Raw genomic sequence first — 17,943 nt, 5'->3', positions numbered from 1 at the left:
TTTAAGTTTTCTGTATCTAATCATAGATACAAAAAAATATCATCAAACCCACCCATAATCCTAATCACTCCCAAGGGTGCCAGCACCAATAGTTACAAGATTTGGGCGTGGAATACGTCTGGACAAAGACCCGGAAAAAGACTAGGACTTTTAAAAAATCACAAAAGAACAATATTGCTGTCTTTTAGGAATAAGAGACAAATATTTTCCAATTGAAGGCAAGGAACAAATTAAGAAGTGTCAAATTAGAAGTGTGAGTGCTTATATATGAGGAGCACTCAAGTAGTTGAAGTCCAACAAGATTGCAGTATGAAAACAAAATGTAAAATGTTATCAAAATGCTTACGCTAATACAATATGTGACACAAAGAAGAAAAGACTATTTTTATTTATAGAATTTTTTTTTCTAAAATATTGTATTAGCACTTGTTCTGAAAAAGACTATCACTATTCATAAGTGAAGAGGAAAAAGTGACAAACTCCATAATCTTTGCTGGAAAAGTATGCTATTTTTTAAAATAAATTCATGATGATAACATAACACCCTTTTGTCTTAAATAGAAAATTAAGCATGCACCCATCACATTACATAGCAAGAAACGGTGTGTGTGTGTGTGTGTGTGTGTGTGTGTGTGTGTGTGTGTGTGTGTGTGTGTGTGTAGAGTTGAAAAGACGGTTGTGTTGCAATTTAGCTGCTTTTTAAAATTTCTATCAAATTTCTATCAACAGATGTTATGGCACAAATTTGGTGCTAAAAGACTTAAAACATTCATTGTGTGGTCAAAGAGACATAATGCTGAATGCTGCATTTTAAGTCTTAATTTATTTTTATCTTTTTATTGTCTGTTGTTAATGTTGTACACCGCCCTGAGCCCTCCGGGGGAGGGCGGTATAAAAATGCAATAATAAATAAAAATAAATAAAATAAATAAGTATTTCAAATGTTTGTAGATATCACTGTAGTTATTCCACAATGCAAACAGCTGCCCAGATTGCTCTGGCAAGAAAATTGTCACATACACACAAAAGAAGAAAAATTTTAAAAATGAAAAATGTCATGTACACACAGAAGAAAATAAAAACACAACCCTCCCTCTGCCAAATCCCAGAGAGATTTTCTCTGTGTATTCTGTACCAAACGTTTAAAAGTACTGGGGAGTTCTAGTTTGTGTGATTAATCCTCATTTTTTAAATTTCTCACATAAATATAAAAATAAAATTAGCCTGGAAGGAAAAGGAAATGCATATTTGCTCTACCAGCGATGCACAGTTTCCATTCAGTCTGCTCTTGTTTTTGTTGTGTCCTTCACCTTCTCTCAACATGCCCAAGGCAACTTGATTTTAGTGAGTGGTTGTTTGTTTTTATTCAACAGCAAGTGCATCTCAATTGCTTTTCTCCAGGCGCAAAATATGGACGCCAATTTGAAAAACACACACACAAATACAAACAGACAATGGGCAATTGTGTCAGATTTCTTATGTAATAACTATGTCGAACCAGAAGGTGGAGGCAAAGGCCATGTGACTCATTTGTAAAAGACACATTTGTTACTACTGATATGCTCTTTGACACTCTTTCCAAAAGTTTAATAATAGTGGAGAACAATATTTGTCGGTATGGAACTTTTATCTTAACGTAACAAATTAAGGCATGAAAGAAAGTAAATTCTCCTAAAAAATTGGCAAGGAAAGACATTTTCTGATGTCTACAATGCAATAAAGATGATCAATGTCATTGTCACCTGGATGCTCTCAGAGAAAGATACTTCTGTAGGGCAGAGGTGCCTGGTCCGTTCTTACTGTCTCCCAAAGGAAGAGATGGCCTTCACATAGCAGCTAGATGCAGAGGATTTTATACCTCTGGGCCAGCCTCTTTGGGCATATGTAGAAAGTGTCCTAAATGCAGAGTTGTTTTTCCCTACATATTATCCACTGTAATTAAGGTCATAAAGTAGATGTGAAAAAGCCACATTCATTAAAAACAGTTTAACTGCTTACTTGGCTTTTTACCAGCATCCTGAGCAACATCTGAGATAAGGGGGGAAGGGGGGAACTGAGAGTGAGAATTCTTCTGTATCTTTTAAACAATTTTTGAACAGAAAAACTGGGATATTTTGGGGAGCTCTGGAAAAAAATTCCTATGTTATGACAAGATTTTACTCAAAATGTGTAACATGAAAAAATGAGGACATTTGGGGTGGATAAAAATCCTATTGTTTTTCTTTTGAAATGGGAGAAATGCTTTTTAAACAAGTCATGCAAAATGAATAGCGTCTGAAAGAGTCTGAGGACATTTTTCCATCAGAAAAACTGAAAAAAAAGAGACACTTTCCTGTTATTCATTTTGCAGCTGAGGTTGAGGGGAACTCTGGAAAAAAACTCATATTTTTATCTTTTGGAATGAAGAAAATGGACTAAGGAAAGCAGTTTATAGCTTTCTTCACTTAGTATTGGGTGTATTTTTAATTTTCCTTGTATAAAACTAAGCACTTCGTCATTTTAAATTCTATAAATATATGAATGAATAAAACAGTATATGCTATCAAAGTTACAAAAAATGCATTTTATGTCAAAACAGCATAACATGTTTAGGTTTGATAGGAAAGCAAGTACTGCATTCATTTCCATTTTCCTCGCCATTTCAATTTTTTCCCAGATGAAAATGTGGGGCGTGAGGGGTGGGGAGGGCTTCCTGCCATAACTTTAAATTTTCTGGCAACTTTACATCTCTAGGCACAATGTAGCAATGCATTCTCTGCAGTGCCAAGCAACCCTGCCTCTGTAAACCTCAAAAGCTTCACAAGCAGAGACCTGTCCCTCTATCAACTGCTTTGTTTATGCTCAGATTTGCAACTTGGATTATCTGCCTGAATAGCTATTTTATATTTCATAACAAACAATCACATAAGGCTCTGAGTTGTACATTCATGTGTCCTTCCTTTCCCAACCACCTCTAAGCAATTTCCTGTGGCACGAGGGTTATATTCCTCTAGGTAACACTTTATCTATAAACAATGATTCATAGTAAACTCCTTCTCACTGAAAGATGACGATGTGGTCGTGCATCCCTCAGCAGAAGTTAAACATGCGATTGCTTGTCAAAGAACTCAGTTCCCCTTTTTAGATTAAACAATCATTTTTAAGTGATGGCTTCATCAAAAACATTATCCTTGGCATTGTTATACATAGCATTATGAAAAAAGAGCATCTATATTCCTCCGGACCGTTACCAGCAACACTTTTGTTTTTATACTGTTGTGCCCGCCATTTTGTGTCTCGTGCTGCCAAGGGTAACAAAATGGCTGGTGCAACTGTATTAAAATGAAAGTGTTGCTCATAGCTGCCCAAAGCAATATAAATGCTATTTTATCAAGGTACTATGTTTAACAATGCCATGGATAATGTTTTTGACAAATCCTGCACTTAAATACAATCCTTTAATCTATAAAGAGAATCAGACTGCCCGGGGGGGGGGGGGGGGGGAAGACACTAGGAGCCGACACTGCAGATCCAGAAAGGTATGGTGGATTAATCCACACATCTCCTGGAATCTTTCCCCAAGAAGGAGTATAGTTCAGTAAGAATAAGAAAAGTACTGGGAGAAGGATATGCAGCCTATGATTTTACGCTTCTCAAGGGACAGACACCAACCACCCTGGATTGAATGAAACAAAGCCCCATTTGACTCACTGGCCAGAACATATTTGAAGTTGCCCTCAATATATTTAGGTAATTACTTCAAACAGAATAATCTGAAGATTCATATGACTCTAATATGGAGCTTCTGTCAACTCCCCCCCCTCCCCCCCGGCAATTTGCATTTAGTCAGACTTTCCCTGGCAATTTCTTCACCTCCAACAATAGGGCCAAATGATGTGTGGAAACAACATGGCTAAATCCAGGAAGGAGTTATGAGAAACAGAAGAAAACTTCATACAGTACTGCCCCCATTTGATAGAAGCCCTTTGACATTAAGCATGCTGTTTTATCCCAGGAGAAAGTAATCACAGTCAGGATCCAAAAGGAAAAGAAGATGATGAACTGGTAATAATCTTTTAGTTGTGCTTTATAAAAGGAAAATACCAAACACTGGAGCGTGTACCACAAACATGGAATGATGCACAATAGGTATAACAGTGAGCACATTCATCAGGAGCTATACTGGTATAATATTCCCAGCTCAAATATTCACTGCGTTTATACATAATTACCTCATCTCCAGGTTCAATCTCCTGAACCGCTCTCACTTCAGCCACAATCCCTTTGTAGGTAACAATCACATTGGGGCAGCAACTGTGGTTCATAAGCGCCACACTAAAAATACAAAAGACCACTTAATGCTAATCAATCAGCAAACACTTTAAACACATGGAAAAGCCAAAGCATATAGACAACAATAATAAATTCATGTCTCTTTAGGAAATACTGCAAATCGTTTTAATGGTGCAACCTCTGGCTCTACTCATGTAAGAATTTGATCAAAAACAGTCAAGTAGAAGATAGAAACTGAAAAAGTCATATTTAATTTCAATTTTGTAACAGCATTCCAGGCCAAAGTAGCCAGCAACTTCAAGACAGAGGGTTGAAGAGGATGCGCAGTGTGATTCCTCCAAAACTGTAGGTTGAAAAGACCTGCAGATGGTTTCCATATTAGGGCAGAGGGCTTGTTTTCATCTGGGAACTCTGCAAAACAACTGGCCTTAAACACCTGGAGTACCAGTAACCCTAGAATACTATGTTACTTAAGATGCTTATAATTTTTTTAGTTTTGTTGATTATTTGTTAATATGTTTTAATTTCTGAGATTGTAGAAGTACCGATATTTAGTTTGGGGAGTTTGGGTCTATATTTTATTCCTTTCCATTTAAAATGATGTATTTTGTATATAATTTGGTTTTGTCTAAAAGCTTATGAGTTATATATACACACCTGTTAATAAATAGAAAAGCTATAAGCTATATACTGGTGCAAAATGTTGACTAAACTGCACCTCAAGTGAAATATTAAACAAAGAAGATGGTTATCTTTACAGATATTCCTGTGTGTCACCAAAATACATGGACTGCAGTTCTGTGCTCTGGAATTTCCCATGATCTCATTCGGTGGTATGAAATGTCAGCTGTATAAGAAGAGTGTGATTTATAGTCTGCTTTTCTCAACTATGTCTCAAAGAAGCTTGTAAACTCCTTCCCTTCCTCTCCCCACAACAGACACTTTATGAGGTAGGTGGGGCTGAGAGAGTTCGGAGAGAGCTGTTCCTAGCCCAAGGTCATCCAGCAGGCTTCATATATAGGAGTGGGGAAACAAACCTCGTTCACCAGATTAAGTCCATCACTCATGAGGAGTGGGAAATCAAACCCAATTCTTCAGATTAAAGTGAACTGTTTTTAACTACTACACCATGCTGGTTCTACATTTTGTGAGTTTGTTCACTGTCTGTTGTTCACTGTTAGTATCATTGACTAACCCATTCCTGTTCCAAACCTTATATATGTAAGAAACCCAGTATTGCCTCCAGGGATGGAGAAGAGGTCTCCAAGCTCTTGCACAAAGTTTTCATATAAAAGTTGAAATCCTTTAAAAGATGATGCTGGGACCTGAATCTGAAATCCCACATATGTGCCATCAATTTATGAGTGCATGGGCAACCAGGATTACAGGCTCAAGTGGATGCCAAGGGACATGGAAGGATTAATTGCTATATCAGCACATTCTTGGTCCTCAGTCCTATGCAGGCATAAATTCGTTCTGCTTTACCCAGTGTCCAAATGGTGAATTATAAACCTAGGGGTAGATTTGAGGATATAGAATAGAGCTGCATAGGTATATTTTGCTTTTGCAAATAAGCTGTAATTTTCAGTACATTTGGAAGTACATGAGAACCATTTTGTTCGTTTTAATATACAACAGCTAAAGTACTTACTCAGGGAATATTGCAGACCCCAAGTGAGAAAGTTCTTCATCTTCAATGGTGAAGCCATTACAGTTAACCTGAGGGAGAAAAAAGAAAGAAATACCCATATCTGGGAATCAAAAGCTGCTGGCTTGTTTGACAGATCATGGTAAGTGACCCTATTCCTCTATGCTACACTGATTAATCTGATTAAAATGGTGCTTAATCAAGTCTTGCTGCTGAGAGACTAGCCTTATAAGAAGGGAGGTCAAAAGTTATTTACAATCTAATTTTGTAGTGATGGAATAGAAAGATTAAGAACTGGGCAGCCGAGCTGAGCCACACCAAGCGGACTCAGCATCCCAAAGGAAAGCAACAGAAAGACAGCCTTCTGGATGCTATTTCTGGGAGGAAAGAAACTCTCTCTCTTTCTCTCTCTCTCTCTCTCTCTCTCTCTCCATATATATTCAGATATATCCATATATATATGGACTATGTTATATTACAGATGGAAATGCGAGTGAAATACAAGAGGCTAGTTCTGAATCTAGAAAATTTACTATGTCTTATTAGGACATATTAAAGCCTTTCATCGCCTCGGACCTACATACCTGAGGGTCTGCCTCTCCCCATATTGCCTTGTCAGACTCCTCGGAGAAGGAGCTACTCGTGATCCCTGGCCCAAAAAAGATCAGGCTGGCCTCTACAAGGGCCAGGGCTTTTTCAGCCCTAGCCCCTACTTGGTGCCCTACCTGCCCTACCTGGCCCCTACTTGGTGGAACAGGCTCCCTAAGGAGATCAGGGCCCTACGGGACTTGCAGAGTTTTCGCAGGGCCTGTAAGATGAGCCTGTTCCACCAGGCTTTTGGCCATCCTGGTTAAATACACCTACCTTTCCATCTGGCCTCCTGTGGACATGGGGGTGGGGGAAGGAAGAGCAGTCAGGCGCCATCTGCATGTTTTATGGGTTCTTGTTATGCTGAATATCGAAGTTTTAAATTATGTTTTAATGTGTGTTTTAAAACTGTTGTTCACCGCCCTGAGCCCTTGGGGGGAGGGTGGTATACAAAACTAATAAAATAAAATAAAATAAAAAGGACCAAAATTTTGCCCAAGAACATGGGAACTTTGGGTACATTCAGCAGGGAAAAAACAAGGAGCAAGGACGGTGATTTCTAAAGAATTGGCTTACTGAGGCATCAAGAGCTAAACCAGTATAAAAGCAAACTAATGCAATGATAGCGATAATCTGAATTTTTTTTTACTTTACAGAAAAATTTGAATTGGCAGTTACAAACGTGTGCCTTCTTTCTGCAAGGATTAGAAACAGAAACACAGAAGGATAGTTGGAAGTTACAGATTAAAGATTGATTCTAAACCCTGTAGGAAACATAGATCTATGAGGCACCAAGCTTCCAAAAGCACATGAATGCTTTTTTTAAAAAAGGTCACCTAGAATGTGACTCTATTCTCATTCCTGAGCGATTTAAACATCTACAGCAGCTAATTGTACGCAATCACCATTATACACAGTGCCCTCCCAAGCTCAATGGAAATGGAATTTTGGTACAGGAATGCTTTAATTGCTCTTTTCTTCTGTAGCAGTGAGAACATCTGGGGTGACAGGAAAGCTGCTTTAATGCATCTGCTCTGTTCTATTATTATTATTATTATTATTGTAGATTTCACAGCCCAGAGGCCTTGGAAGTTGTAATGTATCGGTGTTTATTATTATTATTATTATTATTATTATTATTATTATTATTGGGTGGGGGGGGGGGGGGGTGGGGGGGGGGGGGGGTGGGGGGGGGGGGGGGTGGGGGGGGGGGGGGGTGGGGGGGGGGGGGGGTGGGGGGGGGGGGGGGTGGGGGGGGGGGGGGGTGGGGGGGGGGGGGGGTGGGGGGGGGGGGGGGTGGGGGGGGGGGGGGGTGGGGGGGGGGGGGGGTGGGGGGGGGGGGGGGTGGGGGGGGGGGGGGGTGGGGGGGGGGGGGGGTGGGGGGGGGGGGGGGTGGGGGGGGGGGGGGGTGGGGGGGGGGGGGGGTGGGGGGGGGGGGGGGTGGGGGGGGGGGGGGGTGGGGGGGGGGGGGGGTGGGGGGGGGGGGGGGTGGGGGGGGGGGGGGGTGGGGGGGGGGGGGGGTGGGGGGGGGGGGGGGTGGGGGGGGGGGGGGGTGGGGGGGGGGGGGGGTGGGGGGGGGGGGGGGTGGGGGGGGGGGGGGGTGGGGGGGGGGGGGGGTGGGGGGGGGGGGGGGTGGGGGGGGGGGGGGGTGGGGGGGGGGGGGGGTGGGGGGGGGGGGGGGTGGGGGGGGGGGGGGGTGGGGGGGGGGGGGGGTGGGGGGGGGGGGGGGTGGGGGGGGGGGGGGGTGGGGGGGGGGGGGGGTGGGGGGGGGGGGGGGTGGGGGGGGGGGGGGGTGGGGGGGGGGGGGGGTGGGGGGGGGGGGGGGTGGGGGGGGGGGGGGGTGGGGGGGGGGGGGGGTGGGGGGGGGGGGGGGTGGGGGGGGGGGGGGGTGGGGGGGGGGGGGGGTGGGGGGGGGGGGGGGTGGGGGGGGGGGGGGGTGGGGGGGGGGGGGGGTGGGGGGGGGGGGGGGTGGGGGGGGGGGGGGGTGGGGGGGGGGGGGGGTGGGGGGGGGGGGGGGTGGGGGGGGGGGGGGGTGGGGGGGGGGGGGGGTGGGGGGGGGGGGGGGTGGGGGGGGGGGGGGGTGGGGGGGGGGGGGGGTGGGGGGGGGGGGGGGTGGGGGGGGGGGGGGGTGGGGGGGGGGGGGGGTGGGGGGGGGGGGGGGTGGGGGGGGGGGGGGGTGGGGGGGGGGGGGGGTGGGGGGGGGGGGGGGTGGGGGGGGGGGGGGGTGGGGGGGGGGGGGGGTGGGGGGGGGGGGGGGTGGGGGGGGGGGGGGGTGGGGGGGGGGGGGGGTGGGGGGGGGGGGGGGTGGGGGGGGGGGGGGGTGGGGGGGGGGGGGGGTGGGGGGGGGGGGGGGTGGGGGGGGGGGGGGGTGGGGGGGGGGGGGGGTGGGGGGGGGGGGGGGTGGGGGGGGGGGGGGGTGGGGGGGGGGGGGGGTGGGGGGGGGGGGGGGTGGGGGGGGGGGGGGGTGGGGGGGGGGGGGGGTGGGGGGGGGGGGGGGTGGGGGGGGGGGGGGGTGGGGGGGGGGGGGGGTGGGGGGGGGGGGGGGTGGGGGGGGGGGGGGGTGGGGGGGGGGGGGGGTGGGGGGGGGGGGGGGTGGGGGGGGGGGGGGGTGGGGGGGGGGGGGGGTGGGGGGGGGGGGGGGTGGGGGGGGGGGGGGGTGGGGGGGGGGGGGGGTGGGGGGGGGGGGGGGTGGGGGGGGGGGGGGGTGGGGGGGGGGGGGGGTGGGGGGGGGGGGGGGTGGGGGGGGGGGGGGGTGGGGGGGGGGGGGGGTGGGGGGGGGGGGGGGTGGGGGGGGGGGGGGGTGGGGGGGGGGGGGGGTGGGGGGGGGGGGGGGTGGGGGGGGGGGGGGGTGGGGGGGGGGGGGGGTGGGGGGGGGGGGGGGTGGGGGGGGGGGGGGGTGGGGGGGGGGGGGGGTGGGGGGGGGGGGGGGTGGGGGGGGGGGGGGGTGGGGGGGGGGGGGGGTGGGGGGGGGGGGGGGTGGGGGGGGGGGGGGGTGGGGGGGGGGGGGGGTGGGGGGGGGGGGGGGTGGGGGGGGGGGGGGGTGGGGGGGGGGGGGGGTGGGGGGGGGGGGGGGTGGGGGGGGGGGGGGGTGGGGGGGGGGGGGGGTGGGGGGGGGGGGGGGTGGGGGGGGGGGGGGGTGGGGGGGGGGGGGGGTGGGGGGGGGGGGGGGTGGGGGGGGGGGGGGGTGGGGGGGGGGGGGGGTGGGGGGGGGGGGGGGTGGGGGGGGGGGGGGGTGGGGGGGGGGGGGGGTGGGGGGGGGGGGGGGTGGGGGGGGGGGGGGGTGGGGGGGGGGGGGGGTGGGGGGGGGGGGGGGTGGGGGGGGGGGGGGGTGGGGGGGGGGGGGGGTGGGGGGGGGGGGGGGTGGGGGGGGGGGGGGGTGGGGGGGGGGGGGGGTGGGGGGGGGGGGGGGTGGGGGGGGGGGGGGGTGGGGGGGGGGGGGGGTGGGGGGGGGGGGGGGTGGGGGGGGGGGGGGGTGGGGGGGGGGGGGGGTGGGGGGGGGGGGGGGTGGGGGGGGGGGGGGGTGGGGGGGGGGGGGGGTGGGGGGGGGGGGGGGTGGGGGGGGGGGGGGGTGGGGGGGGGGGGGGGTGGGGGGGGGGGGGGGTGGGGGGGGGGGGGGGTGGGGGGGGGGGGGGGTGGGGGGGGGGGGGGGTGGGGGGGGGGGGGGGTGGGGGGGGGGGGGGGTGGGGGGGGGGGGGGGTGGGGGGGGGGGGGGGTGGGGGGGGGGGGGGGTGGGGGGGGGGGGGGGTGGGGGGGGGGGGGGGTGGGGGGGGGGGGGGGTGGGGGGGGGGGGGGGTGGGGGGGGGGGGGGGTGGGGGGGGGGGGGGGTGGGGGGGGGGGGGGGTGGGGGGGGGGGGGGGTGGGGGGGGGGGGGGGTGGGGGGGGGGGGGGGTGGGGGGGGGGGGGGGTGGGGGGGGGGGGGGGTGGGGGGGGGGGGGGGTGGGGGGGGGGGGGGGTGGGGGGGGGGGGGGGTGGGGGGGGGGGGGGGTGGGGGGGGGGGGGGGTGGGGGGGGGGGGGGGTGGGGGGGGGGGGGGGTGGGGGGGGGGGGGGGTGGGGGGGGGGGGGGGTGGGGGGGGGGGGGGGTGGGGGGGGGGGGGGGTGGGGGGGGGGGGGGGTGGGGGGGGGGGGGGGTGGGGGGGGGGGGGGGTGGGGGGGGGGGGGGGTGGGGGGGGGGGGGGGTGGGGGGGGGGGGGGGTGGGGGGGGGGGGGGGTGGGGGGGGGGGGGGGTGGGGGGGGGGGGGGGTGGGGGGGGGGGGGGGTGGGGGGGGGGGGGGGTGGGGGGGGGGGGGGGTGGGGGGGGGGGGGGGTGGGGGGGGGGGGGGGTGGGGGGGGGGGGGGGTGGGGGGGGGGGGGGGTGGGGGGGGGGGGGGGTGGGGGGGGGGGGGGGTGGGGGGGGGGGGGGGTGGGGGGGGGGGGGGGTGGGGGGGGGGGGGGGTGGGGGGGGGGGGGGGTGGGGGGGGGGGGGGGTGGGGGGGGGGGGGGGTGGGGGGGGGGGGGGGTGGGGGGGGGGGGGGGTGGGGGGGGGGGGGGGTGGGGGGGGGGGGGGGTGGGGGGGGGGGGGGGTGGGGGGGGGGGGGGGTGGGGGGGGGGGGGGGTGGGGGGGGGGGGGGGTGGGGGGGGGGGGGGGTGGGGGGGGGGGGGGGTGGGGGGGGGGGGGGGTGGGGGGGGGGGGGGGTGGGGGGGGGGGGGGGTGGGGGGGGGGGGGGGTGGGGGGGGGGGGGGGTGGGGGGGGGGGGGGGTGGGGGGGGGGGGGGGTGGGGGGGGGGGGGGGTGGGGGGGGGGGGGGGTGGGGGGGGGGGGGGGTGGGGGGGGGGGGGGGTGGGGGGGGGGGGGGGTGGGGGGGGGGGGGGGTGGGGGGGGGGGGGGGTGGGGGGGGGGGGGGGTGGGGGGGGGGGGGGGTGGGGGGGGGGGGGGGTGGGGGGGGGGGGGGGTGGGGGGGGGGGGGGGTGGGGGGGGGGGGGGGTGGGGGGGGGGGGGGGTGGGGGGGGGGGGGGGTGGGGGGGGGGGGGGGTGGGGGGGGGGGGGGGTGGGGGGGGGGGGGGGTGGGGGGGGGGGGGGGTGGGGGGGGGGGGGGGTGGGGGGGGGGGGGGGTGGGGGGGGGGGGGGGTGGGGGGGGGGGGGGGTGGGGGGGGGGGGGGGTGGGGGGGGGGGGGGGTGGGGGGGGGGGGGGGTGGGGGGGGGGGGGGGTGGGGGGGGGGGGGGGTGGGGGGGGGGGGGGGTGGGGGGGGGGGGGGGTGGGGGGGGGGGGGGGTGGGGGGGGGGGGGGGTGGGGGGGGGGGGGGGTGGGGGGGGGGGGGGGTGGGGGGGGGGGGGGGTGGGGGGGGGGGGGGGTGGGGGGGGGGGGGGGTGGGGGGGGGGGGGGGTGGGGGGGGGGGGGGGTGGGGGGGGGGGGGGGTGGGGGGGGGGGGGGGTGGGGGGGGGGGGGGGTGGGGGGGGGGGGGGGTGGGGGGGGGGGGGGGTGGGGGGGGGGGGGGGTGGGGGGGGGGGGGGGTGGGGGGGGGGGGGGGTGGGGGGGGGGGGGGGTGGGGGGGGGGGGGGGTGGGGGGGGGGGGGGGTGGGGGGGGGGGGGGGTGGGGGGGGGGGGGGGTGGGGGGGGGGGGGGGTGGGGGGGGGGGGGGGTGGGGGGGGGGGGGGGTGGGGGGGGGGGGGGGTGGGGGGGGGGGGGGGTGGGGGGGGGGGGGGGTGGGGGGGGGGGGGGGTGGGGGGGGGGGGGGGTGGGGGGGGGGGGGGGTGGGGGGGGGGGGGGGTGGGGGGGGGGGGGGGTGGGGGGGGGGGGGGGTGGGGGGGGGGGGGGGTGGGGGGGGGGGGGGGTGGGGGGGGGGGGGGGTGGGGGGGGGGGGGGGTGGGGGGGGGGGGGGGTGGGGGGGGGGGGGGGTGGGGGGGGGGGGGGGTGGGGGGGGGGGGGGGTGGGGGGGGGGGGGGGTGGGGGGGGGGGGGGGTGGGGGGGGGGGGGGGTGGGGGGGGGGGGGGGTGGGGGGGGGGGGGGGTGGGGGGGGGGGGGGGTGGGGGGGGGGGGGGGTGGGGGGGGGGGGGGGTGGGGGGGGGGGGGGGTGGGGGGGGGGGGGGGTGGGGGGGGGGGGGGGTGGGGGGGGGGGGGGGTGGGGGGGGGGGGGGGTGGGGGGGGGGGGGGGTGGGGGGGGGGGGGGGTGGGGGGGGGGGGGGGTGGGGGGGGGGGGGGGTGGGGGGGGGGGGGGGTGGGGGGGGGGGGGGGTGGGGGGGGGGGGGGGTGGGGGGGGGGGGGGGTGGGGGGGGGGGGGGGTGGGGGGGGGGGGGGGTGGGGGGGGGGGGGGGTGGGGGGGGGGGGGGGTGGGGGGGGGGGGGGGTGGGGGGGGGGGGGGGTGGGGGGGGGGGGGGGTGGGGGGGGGGGGGGGTGGGGGGGGGGGGGGGTGGGGGGGGGGGGGGGTGGGGGGGGGGGGGGGTGGGGGGGGGGGGGGGTGGGGGGGGGGGGGGGTGGGGGGGGGGGGGGGTGGGGGGGGGGGGGGGTGGGGGGGGGGGGGGGTGGGGGGGGGGGGGGGTGGGGGGGGGGGGGGGTGGGGGGGGGGGGGGGTGGGGGGGGGGGGGGGTGGGGGGGGGGGGGGGTGGGGGGGGGGGGGGGTGGGGGGGGGGGGGGGTGGGGGGGGGGGGGGGTGGGGGGGGGGGGGGGTGGGGGGGGGGGGGGGTGGGGGGGGGGGGGGGTGGGGGGGGGGGGGGGTGGGGGGGGGGGGGGGTGGGGGGGGGGGGGGGTGGGGGGGGGGGGGGGTGGGGGGGGGGGGGGGTGGGGGGGGGGGGGGGTGGGGGGGGGGGGGGGTGGGGGGGGGGGGGGGTGGGGGGGGGGGGGGGTGGGGGGGGGGGGGGGTGGGGGGGGGGGGGGGTGGGGGGGGGGGGGGGTGGGGGGGGGGGGGGGTGGGGGGGGGGGGGGGTGGGGGGGGGGGGGGGTGGGGGGGGGGGGGGGTGGGGGGGGGGGGGGGTGGGGGGGGGGGGGGGTGGGGGGGGGGGGGGGTGGGGGGGGGGGGGGGTGGGGGGGGGGGGGGGTGGGGGGGGGGGGGGGTGGGGGGGGGGGGGGGTGGGGGGGGGGGGGGGTGGGGGGGGGGGGGGGTGGGGGGGGGGGGGGGTGGGGGGGGGGGGGGGTGGGGGGGGGGGGGGGTGGGGGGGGGGGGGGGTGGGGGGGGGGGGGGGTGGGGGGGGGGGGGGGTGGGGGGGGGGGGGGGTGGGGGGGGGGGGGGGTGGGGGGGGGGGGGGGTGGGGGGGGGGGGGGGTGGGGGGGGGGGGGGGTGGGGGGGGGGGGGGGTGGGGGGGGGGGGGGGTGGGGGGGGGGGGGGGTGGGGGGGGGGGGGGGTGGGGGGGGGGGGGGGTGGGGGGGGGGGGGGGTGGGGGGGGGGGGGGGTGGGGGGGGGGGGGGGTGGGGGGGGGGGGGGGTGGGGGGGGGGGGGGGTGGGGGGGGGGGGGGGTGGGGGGGGGGGGGGGTGGGGGGGGGGGGGGGTGGGGGGGGGGGGGGGTGGGGGGGGGGGGGGGTGGGGGGGGGGGGGGGTGGGGGGGGGGGGGGGTGGGGGGGGGGGGGGGTGGGGGGGGGGGGGGGTGGGGGGGGGGGGGGGTGGGGGGGGGGGGGGGTGGGGGGGGGGGGGGGTGGGGGGGGGGGGGGGTGGGGGGGGGGGGGGGTGGGGGGGGGGGGGGGTGGGGGGGGGGGGGGGTGGGGGGGGGGGGGGGTGGGGGGGGGGGGGGGTGGGGGGGGGGGGGGGTGGGGGGGGGGGGGGGTGGGGGGGGGGGGGGGTGGGGGGGGGGGGGGGTGGGGGGGGGGGGGGGTGGGGGGGGGGGGGGGTGGGGGGGGGGGGGGGTGGGGGGGGGGGGGGGTGGGGGGGGGGGGGGGTGGGGGGGGGGGGGGGTGGGGGGGGGGGGGGGTGGGGGGGGGGGGGGGTGGGGGGGGGGGGGGGTGGGGGGGGGGGGGGGTGGGGGGGGGGGGGGGTGGGGGGGGGGGGGGGTGGGGGGGGGGGGGGGTGGGGGGGGGGGGGGGTGGGGGGGGGGGGGGGTGGGGGGGGGGGGGGGTGGGGGGGGGGGGGGGTGGGGGGGGGGGGGGGTGGGGGGGGGGGGGGGTGGGGGGGGGGGGGGGTGGGGGGGGGGGGGGGTGGGGGGGGGGGGGGGTGGGGGGGGGGGGGGGTGGGGGGGGGGGGGGGTGGGGGGGGGGGGGGGTGGGGGGGGGGGGGGGTGGGGGGGGGGGGGGGTGGGGGGGGGGGGGGGTGGGGGGGGGGGGGGGTGGGGGGGGGGGGGGGTGGGGGGGGGGGGGGGTGGGGGGGGGGGGGGGTGGGGGGGGGGGGGGGTGGGGGGGGGGGGGGGTGGGGGGGGGGGGGGGTGGGGGGGGGGGGGGGTGGGGGGGGGGGGGGGTGGGGGGGGGGGGGGGTGGGGGGGGGGGGGGGTGGGGGGGGGGGGGGGTGGGGGGGGGGGGGGGTGGGGGGGGGGGGGGGTGGGGGGGGGGGGGGGTGGGGGGGGGGGGGGGTGGGGGGGGGGGGGGGTGGGGGGGGGGGGGGGTGGGGGGGGGGGGGGGTGGGGGGGGGGGGGGGTGGGGGGGGGGGGGGGTGGGGGGGGGGGGGGGTGGGGGGGGGGGGGGGTGGGGGGGGGGGGGGGTGGGGGGGGGGGGGGGTGGGGGGGGGGGGGGGTGGGGGGGGGGGGGGGTGGGGGGGGGGGGGGGTGGGGGGGGGGGGGGGTGGGGGGGGGGGGGGGTGGGGGGGGGGGGGGGTGGGGGGGGGGGGGGGTGGGGGGGGGGGGGGGTGGGGGGGGGGGGGGGTGGGGGGGGGGGGGGGTGGGGGGGGGGGGGGGTGGGGGGGGGGGGGGGTGGGGGGGGGGGGGGGTGGGGGGGGGGGGGGGTGGGGGGGGGGGGGGGTGGGGGGGGGGGGGGGTGGGGGGGGGGGGGGGTGGGGGGGGGGGGGGGTGGGGGGGGGGGGGGGTGGGGGGGGGGGGGGGTGGGGGGGGGGGGGGGTGGGGGGGGGGGGGGGTGGGGGGGGGGGGGGGTGGGGGGGGGGGGGGGTGGGGGGGGGGGGGGGTGGGGGGGGGGGGGGGTGGGGGGGGGGGGGGGTGGGGGGGGGGGGGGGTGGGGGGGGGGGGGGGTGGGGGGGGGGGGGGGTGGGGGGGGGGGGGGGTGGGGGGGGGGGGGGGTGGGGGGGGGGGGGGGTGGGGGGGGGGGGGGGTGGGGGGGGGGGGGGGTGGGGGGGGGGGGGGGTGGGGGGGGGGGGGGGTGGGGGGGGGGGGGGGTGGGGGGGGGGGGGGGTGGGGGGGGGGGGGGGTGGGGGGGGGGGGGGGTGGGGGGGGGGGGGGGTGGGGGGGGGGGGGGGTGGGGGGGGGGGGGGGTGGGGGGGGGGGGGGGTGGGGGGGGGGGGGGGTGGGGGGGGGGGGGGGTGGGGGGGGGGGGGGGTGGGGGGGGGGGGGGGTGGGGGGGGGGGGGGGTGGGGGGGGGGGGGGGTGGGGGGGGGGGGGGGTGGGGGGGGGGGGGGGTGGGGGGGGGGGGGGGTGGGGGGGGGGGGGGGTGGGGGGGGGGGGGGGTGGGGGGGGGGGGGGGTGGGGGGGGGGGGGGGTGGGGGGGGGGGGGGGTGGGGGGGGGGGGGGGTGGGGGGGGGGGGGGGTGGGGGGGGGGGGGGGTGGGGGGGGGGGGGGGTGGGGGGGGGGGGGGGTGGGGGGGGGGGGGGGTGGGGGGGGGGGGGGGTGGGGGGGGGGGGGGGTGGGGGGGGGGGGGGGTGGGGGGGGGGGGGGGTGGGGGGGGGGGGGGGTGGGGGGGGGGGGGGGTGGGGGGGGGGGGGGGTGGGGGGGGGGGGGGGTGGGGGGGGGGGGGGGTGGGGGGGGGGGGGGGTGGGGGGGGGGGGGGGTGGGGGGGGGGGGGGGTGGGGGGGGGGGGGGGTGGGGGGGGGGGGGGGTGGGGGGGGGGGGGGGTGGGGGGGGGGGGGGGTGGGGGGGGGGGGGGGTGGGGGGGGGGGGGGGTGGGGGGGGGGGGGGGTGGGGGGGGGGGGGGGTGGGGGGGGGGGGGGGTGGGGGGGGGGGGGGGTGGGGGGGGGGGGGGGTGGGGGGGGGGGGGGGTGGGGGGGGGGGGGGGTGGGGGGGGGGGGGGGTGGGGGGGGGGGGGGGTGGGGGGGGGGGGGGGTGGGGGGGGGGGGGGGTGGGGGGGGGGGGGGGTGGGGGGGGGGGGGGGTGGGGGGGGGGGGGGGTGGGGGGGGGGGGGGGTGGGGGGGGGGGGGGGTGGGGGGGGGGGGGGGTGGGGGGGGGGGGGGGTGGGGGGGGGGGGGGGTGGGGGGGGGGGGGGGTGGGGGGGGGGGGGGGTGGGGGGGGGGGGGGGTGGGGGGGGGGGGGGGTGGGGGGGGGGGGGGGTGGGGGGGGGGGGGGGTGGGGGGGGGGGGGGGTGGGGGGGGGGGGGGGTGGGGGGGGGGGGGGGTGGGGGGGGGGGGGGGTGGGGGGGGGGGGGGGTGGGGGGGGGGGGGGGTGGGGGGGGGGGGGGGTGGGGGGGGGGGGGGGTGGGGGGGGGGGGGGGTGGGGGGGGGGGGGGGTGGGGGGGGGGGGGGGTGGGGGGGGGGGGGGGTGGGGGGGGGGGGGGGTGGGGGGGGGGGGGGGTGGGGGGGGGGGGGGGTGGGGGGGGGGGGGGGTGGGGGGGGGGGGGGGTGGGGGGGGGGGGGGGTGGGGGGGGGGGGGGGTGGGGGGGGGGGGGGGTGGGGGGGGGGGGGGGTGGGGGGGGGGGGGGGTGGGGGGGGGGGGGGGTGGGGGGGGGGGGGGGTGGGGGGGGGGGGGGGTGGGGGGGGGGGGGGGTGGGGGGGGGGGGGGGTGGGGGGGGGGGGGGGTGGGGGGGGGGGGGGGTGGGGGGGGGGGGGGGTGGGGGGGGGGGGGGGTGGGGGGGGGGGGGGGTGGGGGGGGGGGGGGGTGGGGGGGGGGGGGGGTGGGGGGGGGGGGGGGTGGGGGGGGGGGGGGGTGGGGGGGGGGGGGGGTGGGGGGGGGGGGGGGTGGGGGGGGGGGGGGGTGGGGGGGGGGGGGGGTGGGGGGGGGGGGGGGTGGGGGGGGGGGGGGGTGGGGGGGGGGGGGGGTGGGGGGGGGGGGGGGTGGGGGGGGGGGGGGGTGGGGGGGGGGGGGGGTGGGGGGGGGGGGGGGTGGGGGGGGGGGGGGGTGGGGGGGGGGGGGGGTGGGGGGGGGGGGGGGTGGGGGGGGGGGAACTGAACTCAGTTGCTTTGTTTCGAACCTTTTGAGGTTCCTCATGTTCCCTCTCCCACTTCGCTCTCAAGTCAAGCCTGCATGGCCTTCCTGGCGACTCCTTTCAAGGTCCCTCGCTGTCCTCCGACCCCTGGAGGTCGGAGGGCAGCGTGGGCGGGTCTTAGGAGGCCAGCAGGCCGACAGAGGCAATGAGGTGAGTGGGAGAGGGACGGGGAAGAGGCAGCTCCGTGCGGAGCCGCCTCTCTTGTGCCGGCTTCTGGGGGGGCCGCTCGCACGCTCTCGTGCG

General features: G+C 69.4%; 1 protein-coding gene across 1 annotated transcript in view; it reads right to left on the bottom strand.

Moving 5' to 3' along the window:
* The window catches only part of SMYD2 (SET and MYND domain containing 2), a 66,304-nt gene that overhangs the window by 14,518 nt on the left and 33,843 nt on the right, over window positions 1-17,943 (bottom strand). Inside the window, exons 4-5 of the mRNA XM_048504839.1 lie at window positions 5,924-6,030; window positions 4,212-4,314 (exon numbers count right to left, since the gene is read on the bottom strand). Of these exons, the coding sequence (XP_048360796.1) occupies window positions 4,212-4,314; window positions 5,924-6,030 (210 nt within the window). The remainder of the gene's footprint in view (window positions 1-4,211; window positions 4,315-5,923; window positions 6,031-17,943) is intronic.

The sequence above is a fragment of the Sphaerodactylus townsendi genome, linkage group LG01, assembly GCF_021028975.2.
Source record: "Sphaerodactylus townsendi isolate TG3544 linkage group LG01, MPM_Stown_v2.3, whole genome shotgun sequence".
Classification (NCBI taxonomy): domain Eukaryota; kingdom Metazoa; phylum Chordata; class Lepidosauria; order Squamata; family Sphaerodactylidae; genus Sphaerodactylus; species Sphaerodactylus townsendi.
The sequence above is the reverse complement of the archived record's forward strand: the minus strand, read 5'-3'. Positions and strand labels throughout refer to the sequence as shown.